We start from the raw sequence: 25,452 nt of genomic DNA on the forward strand, positions 1-25,452 counted from the left end.
CTGATTTCTAGTCAGTAGTAGGTAGAACAAGCGTTTTGTTGACTCCAATCATAAGTAAAAGCATTTGCACACACAGAGAGAATTCCACCTATATGCTTTGAACGCTCGAGACAACCTTCGATTGCACGGAATGTGTTTTATCATTTTGTCACGTCTTTGATGCGCATGCAAGAGACAGGTGTCACCGTGGCAGATGCACAGAGAGGACGGAGCAGAGGAGAGAGAGACGGAATGGAAACATGACTTCTTTATACTTTCATATCAAAGATAAAAAAAAATAAAAAAAATAAGGAGAAACAGGATGTAAGGGCGGAACATAAAGAGGATGACAGACAGTCAGGCGTTCACCCGATCAGAGTGAGCAAGAAGAAGAAAGAGAGAGAGAGCGAGCGTGTTGAGTGAATTTTAATGTTTGCGTTCGCACTAAACATATTTGCGTGCGGGCCTCGTCGCTGAGAATCAGGAGGAATCATTTAGTTTTATAAAAGGCAGCGAGTGGCAGCCGCCCCTTGAAAGTCGTCCCCGGTCTTAACCCGGCTACACCGTGTCCCACAGCTCTGTGGCACCAACCGCCCTCCCCCCCCTCCCCTCCCCCCGTCCACCGGGCTCCTTTATGGATCCAATTATTAAACATATGTTTTTGTGCAATGTTGCTGCAGTTGCTATGCGACTATTGGAAATCTGTATTGCTGCAGCTAACCTTACGCCTCAAATATATGTTTCCAAATGTGTTTTTTTTGGATTTTATTTTATTAAGGAGGCCCATTAGTTGGTGCCATAGCAACCAGCTAGTCTTCCCGGGGCCTGTTTTGCACCGTTGGAGCTCGCGACGCGCTGAACTGAGGGCAGAGACATGCAACAACAACAAAAAAACGGATTTTCTAAACTCTAAATGACATTACCGCATGTGCAACTGTTTACTCACAACTTTCTAAATGTTGAAAGTGAAGCCCTCTGTGGGAAGGTCATAGTGCAGAAAGAGCAGCACAGCATACCGAGCATTCGTAAATGAGAAACACGTCTCTGGTGGCAAACGTGAGAACGTGCGAAGAAGAGAAAAAACGAGGCAGGAATTCAGAAAGAGACAAAAGAGACAAAAGAGATGAATAAGATGACAGAGAGACACACAGTGGGTGGACTAAACAGAAGAGGGCAATACCGTCCTGATGGACACCTGGCAGGCAGCAGAGCAGCTGCTCAGTCCACCGGCTCCGAGTTGATATCAGTGAATTGTTCTCATGACCTCGGAGCCTCTGAGCTGACAGGTTGGTGGTAGTGGCCTTTATCTTTATCCCAGCATGGAACTGCACGGAGACTTATGACACGTCTCAGCAAAGTGAGTCCAAAGTCGACCCCGCAGTTAAGCGCGACACTTCCGGAAAAGTATTCCGTATTTGTTGTTAAAGCATGAACTGTGTCTAAATTGAAAGACCCTTTAGTTCGACAGAATTCAGACAGGCTCACGACCGTTTTAACCGCGTTAACGACGGTCCTCCGCTCCTGGTTTTGGAGAATTCTGTATGAATGTTTGACGCTGTTAAAGACGCAGTGTGTAGGATTTAGCGGCATCTAGTGGTGAGGTTGCTGGTTGCAACCAACTGTCAAAACAAAGTCAAAACGCGAAAGGCTCCCGCTAGAGTTAGTGTTTGGTTTGTCCGCTCTGGGCTACTGTAGAAACATGGCGGTGCAACATGGCGGACCCAGTGAAGAGGACCATTTTAAGGGAACAAAAAACGCAACGAACACCAATGGCTGCATGGCTATTAAACGTGTTGACTACCAACGGGCCGATCAAAGACGAGTCTATGTGATGGTATTTGAAGATCTGTCGCTGACCCAAGACAACATAGTTGTAAGCATTTAGTGACACTCTAGGTTTCTCCACCAAATACATGTAAATATATCTGGCCACTAAACACTGGGCCACCTCCTAATGTATTCTACACACTCACTAACAGCACACAGACGTGGAAAGTCCATTTGTTTCGGTTGCGAGTGCGATCTTTACTGATTAATGCCCTTGCGTGGCTTGACAAGCGATTGTAATCTGCCGCACTTCCGTTGCTAAACGGCGTGCGCACAATTACGTTTCATTGCTTAAAAACTCTAAAAGGGTCTATAAAAGTATAAATATCAAAACATTGTGCTGGCAAGCATGAGCGGGCAATAAATCAAAAAGCTTCAACAAATTGGATAATTCCTTTTCTGGATTTAGCACTCTATCTTTTTCTTGGCAGAATTTCATCTTGTCTTTTTTTTTAGGTGGCGGGGTTCCCCCCGTGTTTTGTCAGCGGGTTTGTGGTAAACTGCCAAAATGTTTACTTTCAAACCTTTAACGTCTCTAAATGTGGGGAAGCATCTTCCGACCTGAGGTGGTTGCTTCCTCTTCTTATTTCCTCTCCGTCATGGGGTTAAAAACACACACATTTGGTCACACTGCAGAACATCTAGTATATTTGGGCATCATACATACAGTGTGGTGGACTAACACAACACCATCGTGCAGCTTGACGTGGATTTATTTCAAACAGATTCGAGCGGCTGCAGTGCTTTGGCCGGCGTGTCATCGCGCCCGTCTGTGGGAGTTGGCTGTGGTCTCCCTCTGTGGTCATTAGTTGTCATCAACTATTCAGATTTCAATTTTTCCTTATTTTCCCGCTGATGTGATTTCTTTTCATGAACATTCATTACACCTGGCAATGGCGAAATGGATGACAAGTTGATTAGAACCATTCAAACTTTCCCACCTCCCCACATAATAGGAACAGATTATAGCTGCGAGCAGCATCGCGGCCACCGGGCTCCAGACAGGCCATTTATAAAAAGGGAAGGAAGGCGATTTAAAAGTTTCAGCCTCTGTTCAGAATTCACTGTTGGAGAGTTAAACTTAAAACAATTTATCTTCGCATTAAGCGATTTTCAATGAGAGAATTCAGATAGCCTCCATCGGGTGAAGTGTTCCCACAATTTAGTCTATGTCGCTTTAAAAGAAACTGGATCAATCTGCTACATTTGGGGCGATTTGTATTCCATTGAATGTATTGCGTTTATACCGTGCTGTGTAAGTCTCTCATGAATAACCAATAACCCCTTCTTTTTCTATTATCAAATCAATACAAAACTCTACATTTTGCCAGCATTATAAATTCCACGATTAATTGGATTAATTTACCGCACTTACAGAATGTATTGGATAAGAAAGCCAACACAAAAGTACCCCCCCCCCCCCCCCCCCCCAAAAAAAATGTTTTTGTTCAGTTAGGAGTTATAGTAAAGAGAAAGAAAAAGAAAGAAAGCCAACACATTTGTAACTGGCGACTCCAGTCTTCACAGTAGTGAGTCATCAACAAAAGTGTGAACACAGTTCAAAACAACATGCCAGAGCTGAAACTCTGGTATGAAGCCAGCAGTGCCACAAACAAAAGAGAACTTTGATTTTTCTCAAAGGGTCGAACTTGTTTTCCAACACAGCGCTGTGATGAAATGCCAGCACATCTCCTGAAACGCACTATTTGTCTGCAAGCATGAAAGACCACCTTTGGAGATGAACAACTTTAAACTGGTTTAGATTAGATATGGATATGGAGCAGCATGAAGTGCTAACAAAGAACATTTCATTTGGAATATAAAAAAAGCCCAAAGTGAGATGATGCAGTTTAATGGGGAGGTTGTGAGTCAGACTTTCTCTTGCTTGAGAGCAGAGACTTCCTGGGGTTTACTCTGGTTGCCTGGTAACCTTTCAGTGACGGCAAGACTGGGGTTGCAGAATTTCGGGGAATATTCAAGACGGAAACTTCCCATGGGAATTTATGGGAATTAACAAAAAATAGAAAATGTAAATATAGGGACTATTTGTTGATGCTGCATGTACCACATCACAGACATGATCCCTTAATCTGTCAAATACATACAATGTGAAATGTGTTTTTCTTTTAAAGTCTGATACTTGAAATATTTTAAAGATGAGTGATGGTGTTTTCTTTTATAAGCTCAGGCAGGAGAGATGTTCACCACAGAGACACGACGCCGTCAGACTGGGCCTGCAGAGAGAACTACAGATGGGTAGTGTGTGTGTGTGTGTGTGTTAACCAAGAGCGTGCATCGAAGAAAAAACAAGACAAACTGTAAGTGACGGCGGGAAGCATTAGCCTGTTGTTCTGAGTGTAGCTAGTTACAATCTCTCTCTCACACGCACACACACACACGCACGCACACACACACACACACTAGTCTTCTTCGGAGCCAGTCTTGCAGAATAGCCTCGGTTTGTTTGGAAGTGTCCAACTTGTCAAATCCTCATGCCATGCACTGCTGTCTGACACGCACAAATGAACACATCTCATCTGTGCTGGTGCTGCTTTCAAGCTACTGCCTCAAATGAAAGGGAAAGTTAGTAGTGGGGGAGTGAGGGGCGGGGGGGTTCAGTCAGAGAGTCCAGAGATCTCAGGTTTTGTCCACTTCGTCAATCAGTCTTGTTGTATTGGGGGACTCTGTAGTCTGCAGTCGCCTCTGTTGGAACTTACAGACTGTCCTCTGATGGGGGAGGGGGGGCAAGTGGAGGCACAGAAGACCGACTTGTTACAACGACAACTGGAATGGTTGCCGTAGTTGTTGGTGATAGTTTCTGGAGGCAAACTGAGGTGAAATGCAGCCAAGTGTCCGGGAGACTTGACTGTTTTTGAAAAGACTCTGTGTGTGTGTGTGTGTGTGTGTGTGTGTGTGTTGTGTGTGAATCTATAAGCCCTCAAGTCACACTAAAAAAGCAGCATAACAAAACAAATTCTGCTCAAGGAAATTATTGTGAGAGCTTAAGCTGTTAACAGAGTCAGCTTCAATGCAGAAGTGGAAGAGAAGGTTCTTTCCAGCCTCTAAATAGGCAAACTGTCTACATGTCATGTATACAGTAATGGGGGGGGATAAATAATTCAAAAAAACTAGCCTCAGGCCAAATCAGCTTCTTCGCTCGCCCTTGCTCTGAAATCGATGTTTGGGGAGGAATAGGGCGGTGCAAGAAGTGGAGAGATTAACATAATGAAGAGATGTGAGGGAGCTGATGAGAGAAGAGGGAGGAGGGAACACGGAGGGAGAGCGTAACAGAAGAGAACACCGAGATAGAAAGAAAAAAGAAGCAGAGGGAGGAAGAGAGTGAAACAGGGGGGGGGGGGGGGGGGGGGGGGGGCGAGAAAGGCGTTCACACATAGAAAGCGCGGGTATGGAGAGTTCCAGGAACAGCAGATGCTTCCACTCAGCATGGAGCTGGAGGAGTAGGAGTAGTTTAGTTTGGGCATTCCTGTGGCCGTCTCGCTGCTTTTCAGAGGTCGAGCACCGCTATCTCTTTATGCAACGGGTGACGCACAACTCGACAGCATGGTTGACCAGAAGTAGGGTGTGTTAGGGGTGAGAGGGGGCAGAAGGTGGGGAGACATATTAAGCGAAAGACAAATACACGATCCATGGAGCTGTTCGGATTAGAACCAACACTGGATTTTTGAGACCGAGATGTGACCAAGATCGGATCATGCTGATATTCCTTTTTAACAGAAACACACACAGAAACATTTCTCTCTCAACTTTGTTTGTTAAAGAGCAGCGTCACACCATGCTGAAAGGCAGCGGTTTATTCTGGCACTACTGAAAGTGTCTGTGGTCTGAGGTGTGCTCTGTTGAGCCTTTATGACCACACACACAACAGTGATGTCACAGTGTACCGACACACCCTATAGTACACTTCTACCTCACTGCAGCCAGGTGACAAGTTAAACCAGTGGAGGTCAGCAAAGCAGGATTATCATGGGGGGGTGCTGGGTTGCTCTTTGAGGAGCTGTGACCAAAAATATGAACTTAAAACACAACACTAAGAGCAATCAACTACCAGTAACCATAAAACAGTAGTGGGCGGTTAGTCTAGGGATCATTACATGTTTTATGTATCTTGGCATTTCTTTGTTATGCTCAATTCCTTTTACTATTCGGCCTTCATATATATGGAAATCCAAAAGCTGTGATGTGCTACAACGGGCAGATAATACTTGCCAATGTAGTTGCACTGGTGGAAGGGTTGATGGAAAATCCGGGCTTTGATAAAGGACCGGAGAGTTTTCCCTCATAATTCTGCTTCCCCCTGTCAGGTTTTTGAAACGGAGCCATGGGACATGCTGGGCTCTCTGATGGCTCGGCAGCTAATGTCAACGCTGGACCTCAGAGAGTCATTAGGGATAATGTGGCGCTGCTGAGTGCCCGGGCCTCTGCTCCATAAAAACAGGTGGTCCCAGGGTCACCCCTCCCTTCTCTTCCCCTCACCGCCTCTACTTAGCATACCTTATGGCTCCCCTCCCCTCCACCGTTCCCCCAGCACACACGGGAAAGGTTATTTGGACAATTGGCGGTGATTAGCTCTTGATTTGGCTCACTCTGTTCGTTTGATCAGGCCGTGGCATGGAAGCGAGAAAGCCAGTGCGACTGAGGGGCGCAGCTGCGGTTTGGCCGTGACTGATATTGGGTGAGGAGAACCAGAAGGGAGAAGGAGGGGAAGGGAGGTAGCAGATGAGGAGGAGGTAGGGCTGAAGAGGAAGAAGAGGAGGAGGAGGGAGGAGTTGGGGGGGGGACCTCAAAGGTCCTTCGCTTTCTTGGCAGTTTGAGTTATGGATTCGGGCTGCTGGCAGAGGGAAAGTGAACTGCTTTGTCCCTGTTATTCCAGGTGTGAGCCCTCATAAAGAAAGAAAAAAAGAAAGAGAAAGAAATCCCTCTTGTTCTTCCTTTCAACCTTTCATCCAACAACCTGCTTCCATCCTCTCCGTGCTGCTCCTGGGTGGTGGATTGCAAACAAGCAAAATGTGGGTGCTGCTTGATAGCTGGCCGGTGAACCGGGTTGTAAAGTCTGCTTTGCCCAAAAGTGTTTGGGGGGGGGGGGGGGGGGGGGGGCTGTGTTGGCTGCACTGATCTCCGGGTTGGAATGGGGTTGGTGTTGGGTTTAGGGTTGGCCAGGCGCCTCAACCTGGCTGGTCCAGCCAAGGAATTTTTCTCACAGTAACGGCTGCTCTATCCATCCATCCATCCACTCGTCCAGCCAGCCAGGCAAGTGGGAAGGCCTCTCACTATATGGGTGTTTAGCCAACAAATCCCCACTCCACTCCTTTGGCCTCTCCTCCACACCCATATATCAGGCTGACGGCTGCCCAGAACCCGACATCCAGCCAGCTGAATAAAACTGAGATTAAGCCCCAGCCCAAATCCATTTAATTACTCGTTCAACGGCTCTCGGCCGTGCAACCCACGACCACTGTGAAAACCTCGGTGTTCTTCGGTCTTTACTTTCTGACCTCAGGGTGGTTGAAGGAGGTGGCTGGTCTCAAAGAAATCTTTGGCCTCGGTAACTCAAATGATCGCATTTTCAGTTGTTCAGAACGGCATGTTTTTTGTGTCTGCTATTGAAGCCTTGGTTACCAAGGGGTGCGTAAGGCTGGGGATGCAGGCCAGCTGGACCGGTCTGTATTAACAATGACAGGATATCACATCTGCAGACACATCTGCAGGTCAGCATCACCGAATGCTTCTTTTTGTTGGTTTCAGCAATGTTACAGTCGTGTCTTTGATGGTAGATATCTTTCAATTCAGTCATGAGTAAATGACGCATTCATGAAATAACATTCAATCAACATTGACCGGAATGAGGAAATGATTAACAGACAAGATTTTTTATTTCTTTTTATTTTTAATGTGGAGATTAAAAATTCTAGCTGTGAACTTTGGGAGGCCTTGATGAGGGTTACTGAGAATGTGACAGGATTTGGGCAACGAAATGTTGGAGGACGGGGTTATAACCACAGTAGACGGCATTAATTCTTTTTTGGCACCTCTCAGGCGGTGTGCAACAGCCTCCAATCAGCAGCTACGATATGGCCCGTTGTCAAGAATTCACCAGCTTGGCGGCAGCATGTTTGCTTTTGAGATAGCGCTGAACCAGGGCAGCAAGAGCTGCTTTTCAATGAGTTTACACAACAAAACCAGGCCCCACAACCCCCTTTTGGAGGAGTGGGGGGGGGGGGGCTGATGGGGCCGAGGGCCAGGAGGGGAGGCGCTGGGTGCTGGAGGAGGACTGGGCATCTGGAGCAAAACCTGAGGGGGAACCCAGGGTGCTGCAGACTGCAGAACAGTCGCATGACCTTTTCTGGAATGCTGCCACCCGGCTGCCACTGAAACACAGTCGGGCTAATTAAAGTTTCAGTGGCATTGGATTTTCACTGGCACAGCACCTCGGGCAACCTTGGGGCCTCTTAGGCAGGCGATACACACAGAGAGGGAGAAGACGGGAGATATAAGGAGAGAGATAGAAACGGTTGAACAAGAGGACAGCCACTAAAGGGCAGCGCGGCGGATCCAAGCGGAAAACAGACAACGTCAGTGGCTTTCCATAACACACAGGAGGATAGCTACATATTAGAATGCAAATCTACGGTTCGCAAACATGCACACTACCGGGGTACTTTACATAAGCTGCCGACATGGTCTGCCCTCCCAAATAGTAACGCTCAAAATATTCAAGATCATATGGAATTAGGAAGGAAATTGAAGCTGTCCAAACTCCGACCGACTGGGCGAACGCGAGAGCTAAGCGAGAGATATGCAATGTCAAAACGCTGAGTGCTTTTCCGAATCTTATCGGGCCGCCTCTCAGGCTAATGGAATTTTGATGGGTCAGTATCAAGAATAAATGCATGACTTATGACACGGCTACCGGGAGCATTACCAAATACGCCGGACAGCATGTTCCCGTCTCCGAAGGATCATTGAATAATTGGCCGCGTTTGACCAGGACATTTATGGAAATATGGCCAAGAAAAGGTTATGCAACCAGACAGACTCGCTCGTGGCCTGCATTTCACAATCTACTGGCCTTGTCTCCATTAATGATCTTGACCCCCCCCCCCCCTTTCACCATTTGAGAAGCGAAAGGGCCTAATGGAGCCGAACAAAGCTGCTTGTGTGCGTCTGTGTGTGTGTGTGTGTCCGCGTGCATGTGTGTGTGTGTGAAACAAAGACACAGGGAGAAAGTAAGCCCCTGTGACTGTGTGTCACAACCTGATGAGGTCTTGGTCTGTGATTCCTGGGGGAGGCGGTCCAATCTAAGCTTTATTAGGCCTTATTGAGCTGTGTGCAGGAAGGTGTGTGTGTGTGTGTGTGTGTTGTCTCTATCAAGAACATTTGGCAGAGCTTTATGAGTACCTTTGTGTGTGTCCCTAAAACACACTCAGTCGGTATCAGTTTAATGGGGCGTGCAAGGTATTGTACACGGCGCTCTTTTCACGCCTGTAATCGTCTTCTCAGAGGTGAACTCTTTAGTTTGATCAGTTTTGGGCATTTAAGAGCTTTGATAGGTCATTGGTGTCCACATGAAAACTGCGGGTTTTAAGTAGGAAGCAGTTTTGCTTGTTTAACTTAAATATTTCACAATACTTTGTTCGAAGTACCCACAGATGCACGACCGTGTCTACGAGGTTCTCTTGAATACACAGATGCACTTTATTACCATCCGAGCACAGAACGAGACAGTTCTGGGCGGGCGAGCCGTCTACGACTGGTGGTTAGGTGCGCCGGCTTTTGATTGACATTCGACTTGGCTGTTCGCCTCATGCCACCGTAAAAAACCTTCTCCAACGCAAATTGGTTTTCCCAATCGTGTCCAAGTACAACATCCTCGACACCAAAAATGTCTCCAGTCTGTCAGCTTTTCATTCAGTTAGTTACTGAAAACGATTTGGACTGCGGGACGATCCTGCTTCTATTAAATGCTTTTAAAGACGGCAATTTAAATGAGCACTTCTATAATATAATTATTTAACCATAATGATTATATACAACATTAACTTTTCAACAGAAGAAAAATTAGAAAATAAGTTTGCTCCTAAATAATAAAGCATGGAAACACAAAGTTTCCAAATTAAATGAACTAAGTGGATGACATTTACGTCAGCTGTATTATGGAGTGGGAGCTGGAGGAATATATATTTATATATATAGAGAGAGAGAGAGAGGCATAATGTACACCATGTATTGCTAAATGCAAGCACATCACGGCCAATTACACCCCGCAGTGGCATGGACAAGTGCGACAGGGGGACCTCTGTATTTAACGGTACTCACGGTTGGCAGAGTTTGATGAGGTCCTGGTCGGTGGTCCCAGGTGGCAGGCCTCGGATGTACAGGTTGGTCTTACTCAGCTGCTCCGCCCCTCCCTGGCTGCAGCTGTTGGTGCTTGGGCTGGGAGGAGCCATGGGATGAGGGGGTGGAGCATAGGACTGCTGGGGGGGGGGGGGGAGAGAGAGAGAGAAGATTTAACACCAACAGCTAAAAATAAAAAAAAGAGATTTCATTTTTAAGACACGCGAGGTGAGGTGAGAAAAATAAATGAAATATCTGAGAGAGCAGAAGAAAGTGTGAGAAGGAGTGGGAAAAATAAATCTTTTTTGGAGAAATAGCAGGCACCATCACTTCAATGTCATTGCAGTATCTGTGGGATCAGGGTCGCCAAGACATGAAAACAGCCAACCCAACGGCAGCGACTAATGAGTCAAACTGAACGAAAACACACATCCAACCTCAGCCTTGAATGTGAAGAATACTCGTGCTCAATGGCAACATAGTCGAATAAAAGTCTCCCCAGAGGAGAGGACACATTCGGCGCTGAATACTTTTACTTCACTTTCTCCACCTTTTGTCAGCGACCCTTGGGGCGGTACATTGCAAAGAATTGCATCTGAAGCTCTTCGTCAGTGAGCAGTTCTTTTTTCTTACAACGTGAGACTGGAGTCAAGAGTGCAAACATTTCTACATTTTTATTTCTATTTTAAATAAACATTTCACCAAGGCGACGCTTCGAAAATGACAGTTCACAGGGCTTGCAGCAGCTTACAAAGGATTCTAAAGGAAGGCAACTTCCTGCTTACTAGTCATACCCTGAAAACTAGCTGTAAAAACAATCTGCACCTCCAAGGGTGTGCGATCCGTCGTCTCTCTTTCCCAGAATAATCTCCATCTTCCAGGATGTGTTCAAAATGTTTCAGCTGTGCGATTCCCTCCCTTTATTTCCCCCTCCCTCTCTTTCCCTCCTCCCCTGCTCTCCTCGTGTGCCTGTTGTGCTGTTAGTGTAGATTTATGGTGTAGGAGTCAGGGCCCCCTGCTCACAGCCCATTTATATCTCTATTGCAGGGACACTGCACATAGTGACAGGAAGAGAGAAGCAGGGCCCTGTGGGCATGAGCGAAAGAGAGAGAGAGAGAGACTACAGTAGAAGAGAGTGAGCGAGGAGGGAAGAGAGAGAGAGAGACAGAGAGAGAGAGACAGAGAGAGAGAGACGATGCACATTGCAATAAAGTAAGTGAGTGATGGATGAAACGGAGAAAATAAAAAAATAAAATGGTGAGGGAGAGAAGGGGACATGACTAAATACCACCACCGGCTCCAGTTAACCATCTTAACCCCTTATCCTCCCCAGAGAGAACCTAAGGACCCCATACCATGCGGCAGAAACACACACACACACACACACACACACACACCATCAGCCCTCCAATCCGCCCCACACGTTAGCAGCGGCTGCCGAAGCATGGCTGATTTGATGCGCTATTTTAAGCGTGTGCGCCGCGCCAGCGTGTTGCTTCCCGCTCCTCAAACAAAGAGCCGGGGTCCCTGGAGCGTGAAGAGGGAGCCAAGTCCATCAATGGACGGCCAATTACCACGCTGAGCTAAGTGGAACTGATGGGCAGCCACTCGCTGTGCTGGACGCACACACACACACACATACACACACACACACACACACACACACAGACGTCACGTGATAACACAGACACACCTATGAAGAGGCCGTGTCCAGGACACCTTCGCCGGTAGAGCTGCAACGATTAATCGATTAATCAATTAGCTGTCTACTGTTAAAATGATCACCAAAAAAAGGACAGATTCTGATTCCAACTGCTTAAAAGTTGACTGTTAACGGTTTTCTACATGTCTGAGACCATTTAACTCCTTCCTATGGCTAGGCCTAATCATTACATATGCATTACGTGTGGCTATATAAGGCCTTTCATTGTTCAATGACTTGGTTTATTATTTTTCTACCAGGTCAAAACCTGCGAGCTGAGGGCCGCCCCGGGGCTTTCAGGGTTACGACGTCAACCATGAACCACAACGTCCTCGGTTCAAATTCTGCAAAATCCCTTGTTTCCTGTCCCCCCCCCCCCCTCACCCCCACCTCCAGCAGATCGCGCCTCACACTGCTCTGGCAGCCTCGGTAGACTCGTCTCCGGTCGCTCACGTTATCCTGCAGTGGCAGTAGAATAGAGGAATCTTAATCTCTCCAGTGCTCCATGGGAGTTATTTTCTCCCACTCAAAGTCACTGGAATGTGCGCAGCTGCAGTTCCAGCCTCGACTTTGAGGCTTTCACCTTACGCCCCCCCCCCCCCCCACCCCCCATCCGCCTCTTCGTTTTATTTTCCCCTTAGTCCACTGTAGCTAACATTAAACGCACAGAGTACTTCACATAACCGTGCGACACAAAGAAATTCGCCAGCACAAACGGGAGGAGCTACACAGAGTTGCTGTCAGCACTGAAGGTTAATTGAAAGCTTCTTTCTTTCTTCCTTTGTTTTAGCCCTTCAGTAATACACACAGCCCTCCTCCTCCTCCTCCTCCTCCTCCTCCTCCTCCTCCTCCTCTTCCTCCTCCCTGGGCTCCAGCCTTGGCTTGCGTCCTGGGCTTTGGAATTCATATGTCCCCGCCCTATCGATTTGCTTTCATTTTTTAAGGTCAGAAGCTGAAGTCTTACACAATGAGGCATGGAGGGTCAAAACTAGCCCATTACTTACAGTGTTGGGGCAGAGAGGGAGGTTAGAGTCCCCCGGGAACGAGAAGGGAATGGGTGCCGAAGATCTCAGAGGACCGGGCGACTGGGGGAGGGGGGGGGGGGGGTTAACATCGAACTTGTGGATTCAATGGTGTTTTTTTGTTTTTATCTGAATGTATCACGGGAGTTTCTCTTGCACGTTAGAGAAATGAACAAGTTGGAGAAGCAAAATGGAAGAAGAAAAACCTGCCTGAAGACCAGGCTCTTCATATGTTGTGTGCGTCTACATGTGCAATGTACGTGTGCACATGCGTTGGGTGGGAACTTTGAGAAGCGTGGGAGTGAAATGAGCAAGCGCACATAGGCACACACGCATTCAAAACCCAAACTGTTCCCCTGTCGTCGTTGTTGTTGTTTCTTGTTGTTTCTAATCAAATTCTGTCTCGGCTTCCTCCTGTCGCCCCCACTGGGGGTTAATGACCGAGCTCGTTTTCTGTTTCCGGACGGTTCCGTGACTGCTGTTTACCCTCAGCCTGTCAGCCTGTCAGCCTGTCAGCCTGCAGGATCCGGCTTTTTCAAATCCATAATAAATACAGGGCCTCGTGAGTCAGAATGATGAGGGTTGAATGCAACACTTGACAAAGGGGGGTACTGCAGCGAGAGAAGGGAGGGACGGAGTGACAAAGAGAGGAAAACGCAGGAGTTAAGGAGAGGAATGGAAGAGAAGTGCGGGAGAATAGCTGGTTATGACACTTCAAAAGCCTCCAGGTGGTAAATGAGAAAAAAAAAACTCCATCCTCCCTCCTCCCCACCCAGCTGTGACATGCTGCTACAGAGGCTTACTGGGGATTTCAATTTGCCGCACTGTATTTTAGACGGGCAGAATGGTTTACACAGGCCCAATTTACTGAGCCAGCCGAGCAAGGGGGTGTTGTGTGTGTGGGGGGGGGGTCGCAGCTTCTGTGACATGCCAGCCAATGTTTACGAGCATATTAGGTGAAGATGATAAATCTGACATACGTTACATAGGCTGATATTCACACACCCACATTATTTCTTTCTGCACAGATCATAGCAGGCCGCTCTGTCACTGAGAGTAATACGTCGACTTGTACCTGCTTGTTATTTACATGTTCGTGTTCTGTTTGTACAGCATCTGCACACTATATGAGGCCCTTATGCACAGATAAGTTTGATTAATGGTTTAAGTCAACTTTAGAAGTGGGAGAGTTTTCTTAACCCACGCAGGGAACACTTCAGTCATCAACAAAAAAAAAGAAACTACTAAAAAGCAATAACTCCAATGTTATTACAGTTGCATTACACATTTCTACCCCATGTGTCACAGTGCACCTGTGCAGATGGGCGGGCGGGGGGGGGGGGGGGGGGGGGGGGGGGGGGGAGTTGACCATATCTTTGGATAAGGTGGTGCCGTACTTGTATAAAAACATACCATGTGAGCGCACAGTGTTTTCCAAAGAGAGCAGAGGGCGGCCGTGGCACTAATTGGACTGAGAGCAGGGCTGTGGCTTCCCTGCCTCCCTGCACTCTGCAGGGCAGGGCTGCGACTGGAGGAGAGGCGGCTGTGCACCACCGTGGTAATTGGCTCTGATTTATAGGAGGCCACAGCAGCCAGCCAGAGCTAGCTCAACACTGGCAATAGGCCAGACAAGGCCAACGCTGTCAATATCAGTAAACCAGCCCAGCCCCAAACCCCCTCCCCTCCCCCCACACGGCCAGCACGCCACCACGGGGGATCCGCTGTCACCGTGCAGGAGGGTGCACGTGTGCACGCTTATTCCGCTTTCTGTTTGTTCCCTTGTTTGCATGTTCAAAAAAAAAAAACCTGCCACAAAAAATGACAAGCAGTCTCCTTAAATTGAAGAAAAAAGCCTCTCAGCTCATCCTCCATTAATTCATGCTGGCAAAGTCTCTGCAAAGACTCTTAAAGACAAGCACAGTCCCAGAGGCATCCCTTCTAAACTGCCAGAACTAACAGCGAGCTCTGCGGTCGGCCGCGTTCGCATCAGCCTCCAAGCGCTGGAGGAACACAAATCCCCCCCCCCCCCCCCCACCCACCGTCCATCCTGGATAGCTGCTTGCAAACCTTTAGCCCTTAAACATGTATGCCCGAGAGCGGAGGGAGGGGCGCTGAGAGACGGAGGGAAGACAGCCTGTCCTCTTTTGGCCTCCTGTTTTTTAATGCCTCGCGCTTTCTCTCATTGTTCTGTGCCTGTCCATGTAAAATAGCCAGAGGAGTGACTAGCAAAAAATATCGCCAGCCCACATGGGAATGCAAAGCGGAGGGTTCTGCAGCCAAATGTCTCCCGACAGGAAGCTTCTCATGCTGTCTGCACGGGCATGGAGAGAGTGCAGGAGGAGAGACGGAAGAAGGGAAGAGAGGCGCAGTTACAGGTATGAGGAGGCCTGAGAGAACAAAAGGGAGAATGGACACAAAAAAAAAAAAAAGAAGAAGAAGGAAATGCAAACGAGAAAAAGACAGATTACAGGAGCACAGGAGGCGTTGTGACTGTCTGAGTCTCTCTGGGCTAGCACCAGCCTTCGGGCCTTCTTCCTCGGTAAAAACAAAAAAGAAGCCCTGGGATCTGGGACAGCGGTAAGCCAACACTGCCGTGGACAATGACGCAGGGTGGGGGCTAATTTTAAACATGCTGATTGGTCCATCTCCAGTACGTCTCAAAGCAGTGGATGGAGCTCTTCCTGTTTCTTCCTCTCTTGCCTTTCTCACTGCTCACCGCCTTGTTCTCCAACTTCCTTTTTTCTCATGTCTTCTTCATCCGCTTCCCCCCCTCCCTCCCCCTCTCGGGCTCTCCCTCCCTTTCTCTTTGGGGCAGATAAGAGAGGGATGTTGTCTTCCGTGTCAGGGCCCATGTGTCTGGATACAGAGCCCCAGAGTTAAAATAGAGGCCATATCTTTCCCGGGGGGGAAAGATATGGTCCTCTTGTCCTCTGACACAGAGGACAAGAGCTATGGAGGTAAACAAAGACGTGCTTTATGTAGCGTCGCGGTTTAAAAACACAGTCATCTGTTCTAGCTGCAAGGGGGGGGGGTGACATGATGGGGAAGTCAATTGGAGAGGGCGCATTTATGTTGGAAGTTTGATTTATTTACACTTCTTTGTAAGAATTTAATTGGTACTGTGGGATCAAAAATGAGTCACGAATCACCACAGTTTAGAAGACTAATAATAAATATGTGCAAGTAAAGGAGCATTTTAGAAACGTGGTCGACGTTCAATATTGATAAAGTTGAACGAGCACTTCTGTGGACCAAGCTGAACGGGCTACCCGAATACGCACGGCACTAGTTATCACTCCATTTAGCCACGAGGAGATCAATCCGCATTAACACTGCGTTTCTTCGTTAATGTTAGCACAACACCCAATGTTTCCACCATCGGTTACATTCAGTCAAGGCAATCACAACGATCCCTCGTCTCAGGTTACCTTCCATTGAAATAACAGTCTTTCAAGTAGAGACACGTTTTTAATTGGAAAAAAAGGAAAAAAATAAAGCGCTTTGTGTTGGATCGGTAGTCTGTATCAGCAAATAGCCTGAGCTGATTTACAGTAGCCTTGGGCGGTGTGGGTTGGATTATCGTTCAGCACGATAAACGTCCTCACGTGTCCACGACAACAGAGCGATATTCAACTATGCAACGCCTGTCAGGACGTCTGTGTATATATTCAGTCTCTCTCACACTTTCTTTCTTTTCTCTTTGCTTCACTGCATTGTTGTAGCGTAGCAACAACACGCTAGCATACGCGTGAGTTTTTATGGTTATATAGATGTATTCATGGCGGTGTGTGGAAGAGTAAACAGTTGTGACCGCAATGAAAATGTATTTTTTGAGAGGCTGAACGCCACCAAATATGGATTGAAACTGAACATTTTGTTGAACTTTCGGAAAATATCCTTTTTTTGATACATTTTGACTTTTGGACGAAGAACCGAGGTGATTACACGACGCTCGCTGTGTGTTTCTTTGAGACAGTGGAAGAGAAGCTGGAAGCGGGTGGAGTACTGTATGCAATATTTCCATAAATTATTAATAATAATTTGAATATCAACGTGATAAATGAAGCTTTGACCTATTCAGGAACAGCCCTATCGTAATAACCCATGCACAGCATCAGCATGAATAATATGCTATCAACTAAAACTAATACTAGAACTATGCACGATGCCTAGAAAATCATCAGCTGATATTTAATGACTATAACTCAAATGTTCTTTCTCTTTGATTAAAATGTAATCACAGCCCCATGCATTTAACACTTGATTTTAAATTACCAATGTGCATTTAACAGGGATTGTCATAATTATGAATTCTAGTAGTAAAGAACTTCTGTTCAAACATTTTTATGATCCATTTCCAGCACGTTGCTTGGAGCTAGTGCCTCTCTCAGTGAGGCCCTCCACCACCTCAGACTCTCGCTTAGTGTCTGCAGAGTGAGTAGGACCCGGGACCAAAGGCACACCGTGAGCTTCTATGTTTATACCACTCCTGGGCCGGGCCGACCATAAACTGGGTTCTCCGCGGACATTAAAGGTCAACCGGTGTTTAGGTGACATAACCGGGACTGAAGTGTGTTTGTGGAGAGCGATTAGGACGCTTTGGCTGCGGCTGAGGTGGCCGCCGCAGAGGGATCGGTAAAAAAAAAACAAAAAAAAGAGCAGAGGGCCAGCCGTGGGCAGAGTCAAAGTGGAACTCCATGGACATAAATATTTGGGCTGATTTGTCATCATTATGGCCAGCTGGGTCTGTTTTGCTAGCTAGCCGGTGTGGGAGTGGAGACTGCAGGATGGATGGAGCAGGAAAGTGGGAGGACAGAGGATGATACACAGTGTGGAGAAAGAGAGAGGAAGAGAGTGTTCAAAGTTTTGGTCTCAAAGCTGACCCACTGATATATTGTGGCTATGGTGCAAACACGCATAGTGTTTCCAGATTGGTGCCCAGGTCACTAATTTAACCAAACTCTCAATTTTTGGACTGAAAAATGTGAGGTCTTTAGAGGTGAAGTCTTTAGATAAAAAAAAAGAAGCAGATCCTCACAATTCACATTATTTTAAATCAACTAATCCATGTATCATTTAAGCACAAAAAACTTGCTTAAGCAGCCAATTAAAGATTTTTTTATTCATCAGTATTTTGTCGCATATGTGAATCAATGTATTCTGCTCCAGTTACGTGTTTCACAGGAAGCGTGAGCACAAACAGAGGGGCTGTGGTAGAAGTGGAGAGAGCGGGGACGAGCTCTTTCTCAGCATGACCCGTCTCTCACCGAGACAAATGTCTACCAGCCCAGTCACGCACATGGGGCTGGCATCCTGCCCCGAACTCTTCTCCCAGGCTGCCTAACATAGAGAGAGAGAGAGAGAGAGAGAGAGAGAGAGAGAGAGAGAGAGACACTGGGAGACGAAACATGCTACTTCCATGTTCGCTCTATAGGTCCACTGGCTTATATTCATCTAAGAAGACCAACTCGTTGGCTGACTGCCGTTTCTAAATGACTGACTACCAGACAGCTGACCGGCTGACCGGTTGATGAGTTATTGCCGAAGTTTGGATGCCAAGGGGACAGACACAGAGAGAGAGAGAGAGAGAGAGAGAGAGAGAGAGAGAGAGAGAGAGAGAGAGAGAGAGAGAGAGAGAGAGAGAGAGACAAGGGGACAGATTGATAGAAAGGAAGCTTGAGCCGTCCCAGAATGCCATTTGTTACGCCGTTCTCCAGACAAACAAATTTACGTCCCCTCTTCCAGAAGGTCAACTGTGCTCAAATTCATAAATAAGGCTGTAATTGGTGCTGGAGCGGCAAAGAGGCTCGAAGGTCCCCCCCGCCCCGAATAGCCCAGTGCATGAGTTACGGCCCGACGCTGACTTCAGCCAGCGTTTGACTGTCTGCCCACAGCCATACGTTCAAAGCAACACGGAATGTTTGCATAACTGAGCGATGCTGTCACTGCTTTTACAAATAGCCGGCTCTCACGGAGTGCTTTTACGCGTTAAAGACGACCGCCAGCGGGTTTTCCTCAGCAAATTCTAGAACATCTATACATGCTATGCTTTGTGTACGGAGAGAGACGGCCGAGTCTGTTCGTCAGGCATCAAGTTCCCAACATGGACGACTGTGGCTAAGTGGAGAGCAGGGGCCGTCCTTCAATCAGAAGATCGGTGGTTCGATCCCCGGCTCCGCTAGTCGCATGTTGAGGTGTCCTTGACCCCAAAATTGCTCCCGTAGCTGTGTGTCTGGATAGAATCTGAACCGTAAGTCGCTTTGGATGAAAGCGTCTGCTAAGTGACTGTAATGTCATGTGACAACGTGCAGCTACAAGAAAATGAAAGTGGAGCCAAACAGCTACGTGTAAAGGATTTGATTGGCAGTAGAAAATAATCGATTGTTATAAAGGAGAGCGGTTCAAACAGGGGATGGGGACGGCAGATCAGACAGTCCGAGTCTCATATCTGATCTGGGAACATCTTCATAACCTTGAAGGAAAAACAACTCATACAAAAAAAATGAGAACGTTTCAGAAGTATTCTAAGGAAGACAAGGACCGCAGAATCAATTACTATTAGACTATTTGCCTTTATTTATTTACTCAATGACTTTTTTTCCCTATTGATCTTGTCGTTTGCCTCATTTTAAGGTTGTATTTCTTTCATTATTGAGCTGCTGACTGTCCCAGGGTCTTTGGCTCCTCTTGTGATCGGTCGACGCACACTGTGGCTTTGATATTAAGCGGCTGCTTCGCGTTGAACGCCAAAACAAAGATCCATGACTCGCATCTCGAATAAAGTCACAGTGCTGACGGTGCGTGAGAACTCCACCTATTCCTTCACATTAACTAACTACACCAGCTGCGTGTTAATGTTATTCCGTGCCTGCGGAGAAATTCGGCTCTCACGCTCCGTGCGAAAAACACGTACGGGTAATCTTTAAGTGCGGCATTGACGCACAACAAGTAGAGGCGTCACACCCGATGTGAACCAAATCGGCACAGATGCTGATATGTATAGAAATATGCACCGCAGAGGACACGCATCCTCTTTCTCTTTTGAATATTCATTTTCCCTTCACATGCAAAGTGAATGTCACTTTTTTGCCTCCCCCCCCCCACCAGGGAATCTACTCACTGAAGCGTCTCTGACGATTGCCAGACTAAATACTGGCACTAAACACCAGCGGCTGTTGTGGCAGGAAGGCTTGAGAAACAGGTAGAACGAACAGGCCGGGGGCGAGGGAAAAACGGTCGGCTCGCGGTAGTTTATGGGGTTGTTTTATGACGTACATCGGAAAAACACATCCAGGGGTTTCACACAGGGATCCTAACCAACCCGGGACTCTGTGTTCTGTCCTCACAAAAAGCCAGAAAAAAAATCAGGTGTGTTCAAGCAGCAGCAGTACGGTGCTGCCACTGGCGTTTAAGCGCTTAAAAATGGACGCAACACATCTCTAATACGGTATTATTCAAGGTTTTATTTGGCTTATATTCTTTTTGATTATTGCAGAAATGTTTCACTCTACAGATATAATAATTTAAATGAGGCACAGAGTAGCTCAGGTAAAAAAAAACGAAAAAAACAAAACATTATTGTGTGAAAAACAAAATGCCTTTTTGAAATGGCACATTATCCAGCAATTCTGTAATTGCGAGGCGAGCTGTAAATGAGATTTTGATGGATGTGAACTTCTGGATGTGTTTGAGAAAAGGTCGTGCAGCAGCAGGCAATCAAACCGACAAGATTTATTATTTATATATTTCTTTTTCAAATGAGGGGGGGGGGGGGAAGGGGGGGGAAGCAAGATGAAAACATCATCTCGGATCTTCTGCATGTTTGAAATCGAGTTTTATCCAAATATTTGCACAACAAATGTTACAGTTTGCGCTCAAAGCACGAAAGCTACATCAACACCCGAGGGCGTGCCGTACATCATCACAGCCCATTCTGTAAACTGTACGGCTTCACCGCTGCTATTTACACTTTTTGACAATCTGTCTTGGCAAGGGACCGCCGGACTGCAGCGCAGCTCTGGCCTCCGTGAGGCTACTACAGCGTCTGAAGCTCCCACCTTTGAGGCCTCTGATTTGGCATGCCGGCTCACTAAAAGGCCGTCCCCGGCTGCAAGGCGCTTTCGAGGTCGAGTCACTTCGCTGTGGGCCCTGGGCGGGGATCTGATTTGTCACGTTATTTGCTGGAAGTGTATACTCTGGAGTGGGCTGATGGCGCACTTCAGAGCGATGACTCATCATCCTTACTGAACAAGTGCACTTTGTCGAAGCAGTAAATCAGCGTCTAACTAACATATTTCCAATTCGGTTCGGCGTCTCAATGCAAGCCTTGTGTTTTGACAAGGGATAAAAGATTCTTCACAGCCTCAGCGGCTTGTTTTGTACATACATTGAACTGTCCTCCGGCGCTTATCTCCAGTCCTGTAGCCCATCTTGAACCCCCCCCCCCCCCCTCTCTGCTCCTGTTTTCCTCTCCCTAACCCTCCTTAAGTGAATCTATCCCCCCTGCTAGTGCTCCATCCATCCTCTCTTCACCCTGTCCAATCCCCTCCAGTCAGCTCTCATCTATCCCTAAATCCATCCCAATCCTCATCTGGCTGCTAGTCCTCCATTTCTCCTTCCTGCCCCCCCCCCCCCCCCCCCAAGAGTCTCTCCCCTCCTTCTCTCCACCCCCTTTCTCCACCCCGTCTAACAGCCGTTGGGGGAGTTTTAACATAGTGTTGAGCAGAGTTTAGTAGGCCAAAGACGACGCCGTGCCAGATTCTGCACAGTGTGTTGAGCAACTCTCCCCCTTGAAGGAGTATCAGCGTTACTCAACACAAAAATGAAGAAATAATAAAACCCTGTATCCGCCCGCCTCCTCTGGGCCCAAGCTCACATACTGCGGATACTGAGGATTGTTTTACTTCGGGTCAATGTGAGAACAATGCCGCAGTGTAACATCTTTGCTATTCTGCCTCTATTCACCCGGATATGTCATAACCAAGAACGGTGTGTCAGGAAAAGTAAGGTTTTCACAACCCCCCCCCCCCCAACTCATACCGTGTATTCTTTTTTTATTTTCCCCTACCCATCAGTCCATCTCGTTTTTAATTTTCAACATAGGCGCTCTGAGTATTTCTGTTGGTTTGGCATATTGGCTCGGCCCGCTGAGTTAGGGACGACTCAGAAGCGCCGCTCTCCGCGTGATTTAAAAGCGAGAGAGTCAGCCTCTTCTGGGCACACCGTCCCGAGCTGTCACTCCCGTGACTTACCGGAAAACCAAAAGGGGGAATGATCTGTGCTTCCCCAGCTCACATGGGCAGAGTTCAATCAGTTTTGGGGGTGCGGAGCTTTATCCAAAAGTGTCACAGCGGCGCGATAAATAAAGCGGAGCGCTGTCGGCCCGGGGCCAGCTATAGAGCGAGAGGTGTGAGACACGAGGCGGCGGGGAGGTGAGGAGGGAGCGAGCAGAGAGAGAAAGATGGATGGCGATGCGGGCGTTTGCCAAAAAGGAGAAGAGCTGCAGTGTGGGAGTTGCGCGGACCTCGGTAGTGTGATTTATTCATGAGATAAGTCACCACGGCTGCGGAACAGGTGAGCCTAATGGTGTAATGTTTCCCCCCTTTTGCCCGACTGCTTGCCTCAGTGACTCTGGACGAGTTTAATGCATGCAGCACTCGGACACGGTGTAAGGGAAGATAAACACGGGCCATCTGGGTTCAAGCAGGTTAGCACACGCGCAACAGTATCGGGCCTTTTCATATCTTCTAAAGAAGTTATTCATTCTGTCCACTTAACTGTGGGCTGAAGAAGAAGTCAAGGATTGTGCACTCCATTCATGCATTTCTCTTTTCTTTTCTTTTTTTTCCTCATCGCTCATACATTCCCATTGAAGCCAGAGAGAAAGGAGTGCTTCGCCACTCTGTCTCTCCTTATGCACTGGATCTATTGGCGAAGCTTCTCAGAGGTCTAATTTAGCATCACAGTGGCGACGGAATGGCCATGAATTTCAAGGAAAGATGTGCAATTGTCCCAAATCAGCAGTGCCGCTGCAAGCCACTCCATGAATCAAAGCCGGGGATTATGGTTCTTCTTCCCTCTGACAATTGCTTTCATGCTCTCACTCAAAACAACTTTCTGAAAACGCAGGGTAACAATAGCAATAGAGGGTTTTGTTGTTGTTTTTTTGTGCAAATTCAAGAGGCTATTTTGTCTTCTTTTCATGACGTCACCCTTGTGTCTGATGCACACACGTTTGTTAAAGAGATTGAAAGGTAGTCACCGGAACATCGAGCTTGTACTGTGGGATCCCCTCTCAGCTAATGAATCGGACAATTGGCTTTTATTTCATTTCAAATTGAAATCTTGCGTGACGAAAATGATCCCTGTTCATTATTTATTTTTTTAATTCACCACCCAAAAAAATAAACGCCCTTACAGCTCTGCTTCAAAGTCAAATACAATTGAGTTACAAGTTAGTACATTCTGTTCGGCACTTTGTTTTTCCAGCCCGTCGTCATACTTTCACAAGGAAGGGCAAATTTGTGAGGAGACGTCAAAAGATGAAAAATCAGCGGCGGTCTGGCCTATTGTGCTCGCTAAAGGGTTCCTAAACTATTTATTTACCCTCCAGCGGAGACTTTTCATGAGATGATAGCGGCGGATTGTCATTGTCGGTGGTGTGCGGCCCTCCATTCTCCCGGCTGAATGCGCGGAGGCCGGGCTCTGAGAGAACAGCGCTCGCTCCATTGTGCCGCCGCGCAGATTACCACATGAACAGGAAGCTCCTCGGCTCGGTCGTCTGCCAGCAGCAGCAGCAGCAGCAGCAGCAGCAGACCACCTCTTCAAATACCCGAGACAGCGGAGTCATTGTGGCGCTGAATATTGAAGAGGGTCTGGACGGACCATTACCATCACAATGATCCTCACGCTGTTTTAAAAATAAATAATTTCAGAGACCCGGCGGACGACAAGGAGGCGAGACTTGCCCACACACCAGGATGCAGTCGACAGCCCAGGGTGGCATTCCTCCGTTTTCTTCCTTAAGAAAGAAACGCGCTGGAAATGCAGAATTAATTAGTTACAGGCTGCTTCACGAGAGGCCCGACTTAACTCGCTACAATCCCATCAGCCCCGGCGTACCTTTAAGACTCATCTCGAGGCCCATCGATCTGTTTCACCAAAGCAGGACTACGGTTAAACTGAAGGATACCGAGGGATACGCAGTTTCACTTTGGTTAACCGGAGGGCCACATGTTGAGGTAATTAAAGCAGACGTTGAGGAAAGCAGACATAACAAAAGGCCGTCAGCAGACAGTTTAACGTTAAGTGTGTAGTGAAGGCTACAGCTGGTTGGCAGGTGTAGAGAGAGACTAAAGATAATGAGGCTGAGTCACGATTTGGAAAAGTAAACAACTCACGAGCGACTGACGGCTCCCCTTCCCTTCCTGTCTGGGCCCAGACTTTTATTTTTTTTTTAGAGAAAACGAAATCCTGAAGACCTCTGATCGTGGTTTGGGGACTGACAACAAGACTACAGGAATAATCCAGTCAAAGAGACAGAAGGCAGCTCATAGAAAAGTCTGCGACAGCTGTCTCTGACACTGAGGGGGTCCAAATCTTTAGACTCCAGCACTTCTAAGTGAGTCTATTTTTGCTTCCCACGACTAAATTTAGAGAACACATTTAGCCAAAACTTTGATTACTGACAACAACTTTACTGGCTGACAGACTTGTCTTTTCTTTTTACTTTCTATCCTTTTTGGGAACTGCAGTTGGGTTTGACACGATTTAGAATTTTGTTTTCTGGGCCAATAGGCGACACTCGTCGCCTAATAACTTACTGTTTAGTAAAGCTTAGTGTCTCGCACGCCCAGCTGCAACGATAACTGATGCACAAACGGGTTTGAATCCACCATTAATCCCCAGCTGTATTTGCAAAACGGGCAACTGTCCCAAGTTCATCCATCACACTGTATCCGAAGAGATGGCCCGCTGAGCTCAAAAGAGAGCTGCGCCACGCACACCTGCTGAAAAATGGGACTACACTCCAGAAGTTTGCTTTCACATCAGGACCGGAGAGTGGGTTTTCCAGCACCTTACATCCTGTTACAACAACCACCACCAATGTATTCATTATTGGCACACGAGCTCCGCCTCATCGCCAAACTCTTCTCTAATCGCTTTGCTTTGGGCAAAGCCTAGATGGATCTATTGAATCACGCCGATCAAATAAATGAAAGACGGCCTTACAAAAGGATTTGAAAACCACTAAAGGCTCCGCCACAGTACTGTGCACAGCTGCAGGAGTATAAATCAGCGTGCATTGTTGGGTACCGTAACCGTTGTTTTCTACTGTTTAACTCATGGCAGTAATGGGTCGAAATTCTTAGACAGCTAATGGTTAAACAGTTAATTACTAACATCACTGTTTGAGCTATAACAGCGCTAAGTTCCTGTCCACACGTCCCCTGCATTGAATCCACATCTCATTAAGTACAATATCACCCCCATCACATATAAACTCAGTACAAAAGAATGTAAAATGAATATATATTACCATAATAAAATTAAATACCTTGCTTATTGGTA

The 25,452-nt window shown here is 47.1% G+C and overlaps 1 protein-coding gene across 3 annotated transcripts in view; it reads right to left on the reverse strand.

The window, feature by feature from the left end:
• Window positions 1-25,452, reverse strand: part of LOC306708118 (RNA-binding motif, single-stranded-interacting protein 3) — a gene marked incomplete at its 3' end in the record, with an annotated part of 180,058 nt that overhangs the window by 134,577 nt on the left and 20,029 nt on the right. For 2 of the 3 annotated variants that reach the window (XM_079175841.1, XM_079175839.1), the window contains exon 2: window positions 10,141-10,298. In XM_079175841.1, coding sequence (XP_079031967.1) covers window positions 10,141-10,298 — 158 coding nt within the window. The remainder of the gene's footprint in view (window positions 1-10,140; window positions 10,299-25,452) is intronic. The other variant, XM_079175840.1, reaches the window with a different exon arrangement.

This window comes from Pholis gunnellus (assembly GCF_910591455.1).
Source record: "Pholis gunnellus genome assembly, chromosome: 16".
Lineage (NCBI taxonomy): Eukaryota > Metazoa > Chordata > Actinopteri > Perciformes > Pholidae > Pholis > Pholis gunnellus.